The 6612-nt window shown below is 39.2% G+C and overlaps 1 protein-coding gene across 1 annotated transcript in view; it reads left to right on the plus strand.

Moving 5' to 3' along the window:
* Window positions 1-510: 510 nt before the first annotated feature.
* LOC121813676 overlaps window positions 511-6612 on the plus strand; it is a gene marked incomplete at its 5' end in the record, with an annotated part of 8837 nt that continues 2735 nt past the window's right edge. Inside the window, 11 exon segments of the mRNA XM_042217570.1 lie at window positions 511-593; window positions 738-875; window positions 1160-1207; window positions 1750-1875; window positions 2340-2466; window positions 3974-4144; window positions 4219-4253; window positions 4489-4653; window positions 4773-4907; window positions 5744-5782; window positions 5864-6004. Of these exon segments, the coding sequence (XP_042073504.1) occupies window positions 591-593; window positions 738-875; window positions 1160-1207; window positions 1750-1875; window positions 2340-2466; window positions 3974-4144; window positions 4219-4253; window positions 4489-4653; window positions 4773-4907; window positions 5744-5782; window positions 5864-6004 (1128 nt within the window).

Genomic DNA, 6612 nt, shown 5'->3' on the forward strand with positions numbered 1-6612 from the left:
TCACAAATTAATAGAAGCCCAGCTTTTCTTTTTAAGCAGTCTACTACAGAAACAGTTTTTCCTTCCTGAGTTTGAAAAGCGCAATAGTGCTGTTTACACATTTCCTTTTGTGAATCAGTTATCACTCTTTAAGGATCCACCTTAAATGAATGAAAAATACTTTCATAGCTGACTCTTACTGCCTTTTTTTATCAGTGAGTCAAGGTTGAGCTGTACTGTGTAAAAAAAAAAAAAAAAAAGTCAACCCAAAATCAGCATCAGAAACATTTTGTACTCAGTATTTTATTCTGATGTACCTCATTGTGTTCATAGTTGTAGACAGTGCTCAAAGTGAGGCACAGTTTCTAACTGAATGTTTTGCCTTTTTGAGATTTCTGTCCGGAATTTCTTCAATTGTAAACTAATCTAAAACTCTGACTTTATTCTTTTCTTTTGCACAGCTTGTTTCGCTTAATTGCAAGGTGCTGTTAATAAGCAACCTGCCAGAGTATCGTGATGGCTGTTATTTAGAGGAGGACATCGCCGATCTGCTCACTCCACACAGATTTGAATATTACGACGATACGATCTACGTTATACCACAGGCGCGCATGGTAAGCACCAGGCCATGAATTTGCATTGGGCTGGATTATTACCTTCATTTTAATGGGATTCTAAATGTCTTTTCTAAGACGACCTAACTAACATTTAGTTATTACGTATTTTGTGAGCACAGTGTTTGTTTGTTTTTCCTTCAGGCTTTTGCCCTCATGCCGACAGCAGTGGCAGCCAAAAACATCGTGCTAGCATCAGAAAATAAACGTAAATTTTTTCTCAATGGGTCTAAACTTCGACTGCAGGTTGTGAAGCGCAGGAATTTGAATTTCAAGACCCCGGTGAGCACTGTGTTTAGATAATACACTTTACTGTTGTGAGATATGTTATTAAAAATAATTGAAAATATCTGTTTCTGCTTGTTGATGGAAACAATATCCTTAAAAGCAAGCTGATGTTTTTAAATGTTCAATCTATTTAAAATGTGGTTGTAAGTAAAAAAAAAAAAAAGTAATATTTTGTAGAGGCTATAAGTAATAAAAAATACTCTTTGAACTGAAATCAATTTAACAGAATCCAACATTTATTTCATGTAATGACTTTTAACTATTTGTTTTTCTTTCAGCTTGAGTTTTATACATATCTGATGAATCTGCTGTGTTATGTTAAGAAGGTAACACGCACACATATCTCAGAAACAAAGACTACACTAGAATACCTTATAAAGTATAGAGTATAAAGTTATAACTGGCAGCACTCACATCCAAGTCAAAACACCTTGAAAAATATGAGCATATATTAACACATGGCTAGGAAAGGTTTGGATAACTTTTTTCCTGCAATAAGTTAAATCCTCATTCAAAACTGCATTTTGTATTTTAAAAAAATGTGTTTTTTTTGTGTGTGTTTTTTTTTATTTTATTTAATTTGAAACATGCAAAAAACTAAGAACCCAGGAAAGGGCCAAAAGTGGTTTTCTGTGTACACAGCTAAGTTTAAATATTTTCTCAAACAATGTTATCAACAAAAGCAAGAGCTGCAATTATAAATTGTTTGGATAATGAAGATAGCTGCCAGGGTGCATACTGCTGTGTGACTATATGTGCAAACTTATGACCTTGATCTTGGAACTGTAGTTTAAGAAAGCATGAAATATTGTTAAACTAAATACTGTTTCTGGTTTGTTTTAATGTTCACCCGGGTTTCTCGAAACAGGCAGGGATAGATATTGGAGCACGGACAATCTACATCAGGAACATCTCACCAGACGAGTCCCGGGATCTCAGAGAAGCTTTGGGAAAAATAGGTATTGTAAGAAACTACCTGCCTCTTCTCAACAAGGTATAAACACACTTATAAGCAGCAACAAGTGCATGTTTTAAAACTCTGTGAAAGGCTGTATGAGATATGTGTTTATGTAAGTGTATTCTTAACTATCCCCCCAAAATTGACAGACACATTAAAACAAGATAATTTGACTGGTTTTGGATGCTACTTATCTTGATGAAAGCACAACTGCAAAACTTTAAAGATAGTAAAGAGAGACTGCAGGTAATCTGTTCGCTGTAGCACATGATCCTTCATATGCTCATGCGCACTAGTGTTCATCACATTAGAGCATTAGTGCAGGGGTCACGTTGAGCACGGCTCCAGTGCTTCATTGAGCCAGGATTTCTGACTTTTGAATCCAGCGAACTCCACAATAAAGCTGTGCTTAGCTCACTGTTTCCATGTGTTCCATTTTCTACCATTTAGAATGTGAAATTAAAATGTTTAGAGTAAATTTTATCTTTCTTGTGTTTCAGGTGTTAATTGAATTTGAGTCTGTGTGTGATGCTGATCGCCTTGGTGTTTGGTACAGCCTTCTAAAACAGGCCACTGGCCACAAATTGTCAAGGGTGGAAATACCACACAATGGATTTACGTCACTGCGTAAGTGTGTTTTGAATGGGGTTTTAAATAAATGTGATTTAAACGGGGGGAAAAGGTGAAGTTGATGGAAGGTCATCTGGTAATACCCTGAATATGGTGGGTTGTTTTTTGGCTGTAAAACCTGTCTGGTAAGGGTAGCTGCTTTTGTCCTGTTGGCCTTCCTGTACTGTGGGATTGCTTTGGGTGAGGTACATTTGCATGCTTTAAAGATCTACATGGTCTTCTAGAAGGCAAGCTTAAGAGTTATACTTTTTATACATTGGTCGTATTGTCCAAAGAGACTCTCGTCTTTGGACAATACGGCAAATATTGTCGTCTTAGTGGGTGATGCACAAAAAAAGCAAGTGAATTGAAGATTACAAGGAGTGGCAAAAGCATACTGATACTAGAGACAGATTAAATTCCAACTAATCAGGGGCGCTATAGAGCAAGACATGGTGTAACACACAACTTGGTAGAGCTGCAGAATTCTGAAAAATTCTCTCATAAATGTCACATTCCACTTTCTGAACTCCTAAAGTTTGCTTAGAGAGCAAAATAAGGACTTATTGGGCCGAACCACAGACTACTGTGGGACTTTCTGGTGGAAAGAAGACACCTCGCGGCCTGCAAGAACCACGCGCCAACATGATACAGATGAATCGAACTAGGTCTCATCCGACCTAACTGAAACGGCAGGCATGACTGCTGAAGAACTGAAAGCCAACACTAAACCCCCTGCGAGGAGAAGTCTAAAGTCATAAAAGAGGAACTTAGAGATATTTTCAGAGTTCAGTTTTATCAATACTGAAATACAAGTAGTCATGTCCGAAATAACTAACACTGCCAGTAACCCCGGTTATTCTGAAGTTTCCTCAAAAATTTCAACAGTATGATTGAGCTCAGGGCTGTGGCTCCTCACTACCAGATATTGCAAAATCTATTTTGTCTCCAGTGCTGCACCAGCTGCTTCCATCTCCACCATCATGGAAACACATCACATCTATCACACAGAGTCTGGATAATAAGCTTTCCTTCACTTTCTGTTTGTGAAACAGTCATGGATATATTTTTCAGTTCTTCCCTGGACTCTGGATAAAGCGAAGTCCGAGAAATGTTGCAACATATGCAAAACTGCTGCTTTATCGTCATCCACAATAAATTATTGCAACACATTCCCTCAACTTTGATTCACTAACACTGTGATTCTTCTTCCCACAAATCCTTTGATGCTCATTTGCCTTGTTATCTCTCTGACCTCTTTTCTGGTCCCTCCAGAAATCTTTGCTCCATCAGCGGTCAATTCCCTTCTGCTTATCTCTGCCCTAGACACATGAACCAGAGCCATTACTTAAACTCCACTTTTTCAGACTGGCATTTGGTCTAACTCTCTAATCATTTTTTTCCTGATGCCTATGATACCTTGGGTATCTGTAAAGGTGCTTAAAGTTAAACTGAAAGTCAGTTAAAAACCTGACACACACACACACACACACAAATTAAACAAAACTTATTTTTTCTTGTGCAGCACCAAGATTGCCACACAAAGCTTTGCCAGACAGCGATGTTGCTGTTGACGGGGCAGCTGTCCCAACAGAAGATGTGATCATCCCACAACGCAGCACTTCACCATATTGGATCACAATGACAACTAATCCCTTTGTGTTCCCCACTGTCGCTCCTTGGTTCACAATCCCAGGTGAGAGAAACTAAAATTAACCTCCAGATATAAAGTGTTGACTGTTACTAACTGTGTGTGTTTTACACTTCTAGAGTATTTAACTGTCAGGGAACCTGATGACATTGAGGTGAGTGCATTTTATAAACCAAGGTTTCATGTGTTAAACAGGAATCCTTGAGTAAATACCAAGAGGCGTCCATTTTTCCAAATACCGACCTCAAAAGCCACATTTCTCTTTTTCTGCTAAACTTGGTTTCATTTTGTCTTCTCTATGTGGTCAGTTATAGTAATATATTTTTTTAAAAAGTGCTGCAAAGTTTCTCTTCACATAAACTTTGGTTCTTGAACCTTGTGTCTTGTAGAAAGCCCAATCTCAAGGTTCTACGTTCTCCACGATCATGTTGACCGGTTTGCCAGAAGGAAACTACAGACAGGAGGATGTTGCCAAGCTGGTGTGGCGTTACTTCCCTGATCAGACTGTTCAGACTCTGTACTACAACATAATCGTTTTATCACTGCAGAGGAGGGTGAGGAGTAGACCCAGCAGGCTGATACAGAGAAATTTGCATTTGCAAATTTAATTCAATTTAATGATTAATATTGAATGTTTCCTCTGCGTCATTTTTTCCCCTTTCTTCCTCTCCAGGCCTTTGTGTTTTTTAACAGCTGGGATGCATGCTGCGATTTCGCCAGAGATTACCTCAAAGATCCAGTTACAGTTGGAGAGTGGAGACTAGGAATCCACATTGTTTTAAAAGACATGCATCCTGGTTCAAGTGAGGTATGAAAATGGAGCAATCGGGGGCTGTTAAATCAGGGGCATGCTCCTGTTTCACTCAAACTATACAGTTCCCAATCAAAAAAGATTTCTCCTCTAAGGAGTGAGCACAGCATCATCCTTCACTAGGGAATTGCCCAATTTAGTAGAAATGAAAAACAGGGAACATATGCATGAATTTCATATCAAGTATTTATTATTATTTTGTCTGGATTTGTTCCTTCCTTTTTGCGACAGCAGCACAAAAGCTGCATGAACTTTATCCACTTTTCTGTTCATAGACGACAGCCCACGTCATTCCGCCACCACTTTAAAGTTTCCACAGAGCTTCTTGTGAAGTCAGTCCTGTGTAAACGTTAAAGACCCAGACATAGGTTATGGAGTGTTTCACTGACTATTAAGCAATGCCCTCACTTATTTTGAAACTTCAGTTGCTGCTAACCTTCTAGCTTCAGCGTTTCCCATCTCAAGGTTCCTTGCGGGCTAGCTATTCAGGCCCTTTGTGAGATCTCTCTCCACAGCTACATGTTAAGAGGAATTGAGGTCTGACGACTGTTGCGGAAAGTCACTGAGACTCAAAAAGCATCAAATAGTTCCTGCAGAACTTTGGTTATATATTATGTCGTTACTGTCCTGAAGTATGAATCCTTTGCCACAAAGATGCAAACCAGGATCGAGTTACTTCTCACTTACAGTGGAGTCCAATCTTTATCTTATGAAATGGGGTCAATAGAACATTAAAAACACTCTAACCAGGAGGAGAGTTATTCAATAGTCATTTTACAAACAGAGGATAACTAATTGATGTGAGCCGCTTTCATCTTCTACTCTTTTCACAGGAGAGCATGTACAGAAGCATGATGAAATGGAGCAGCACTGTAAGTCAGCAGTCACATAAATCTGTCCTGTAAAAGCAGCAGGCTCGGGTCTCCCTGATCTTAACACTGGTTGTTTTTCAGCATGTTCCACAGTCTGAGTCTCTGGAGGACCGGCTGCTGAGTGTGGAGGTCTCCGAGGTGAATGTGGACCTTGTCATGATGATCATGAAAATGGTGGCTCCCATTGCTGCTTTTGTCAGATTTTTGCCGCTTGCCAACAGGGTACGATTTCATAGACACCTGCAAATTTTTCATGTTTTACATCTGCAAGGCTTGTCATGGTGTCTGCTGCTCTTAAAATGCAGCTTTTTCTGAAAAGTCTTCAGAAGGTATTAAGTCTTAAATTTCACCCGCAAAGCTGGTACAGTTTGGTTCAATTTAAACTGCTTAATAAAATTAAAGGAACACTTGATCAATGTTCCCTCTAAGCTGCGCAATTGCGCACTTCTGGCACGGTCTCTGCGCACAGAACATATGTGTTGTGCACACAAAAAAAATCGAACCTGAATTGAAATTAAAATTAAAACTTTAACAATTCTGTTTTGCAGTGTTAGTCAGTAAGTGACTGGCTGCCACCTTATCCCATAGTCCAGCCAATAATGCGATTCACATTTGTATATACGCAGCTAATCAACGTCGTTGACAGGCTATGACAGCGTCCTTATGTGCCGACACCGGTGTTTTAGCTAGCAAAGCGTGGCTGATGTGGAGTGAAGCCACGTTAATGACAACGTGTACAACCATTGGAGATGTGAGCAGGACAGACGGAACAATTGACGGAAAAGTGTGGACTTTATACCAGTTTTTAAATTGTGTTGATAGGCCAGTAA

The sequence above is a fragment of the Haplochromis burtoni genome, unplaced genomic scaffold (genome assembly GCF_018398535.1).
Source record: "Haplochromis burtoni strain Fernald_Lab_line unplaced genomic scaffold, NCSU_Asbu1 Contig_2234, whole genome shotgun sequence".
Lineage (NCBI taxonomy): Eukaryota > Metazoa > Chordata > Actinopteri > Cichliformes > Cichlidae > Haplochromis > Haplochromis burtoni.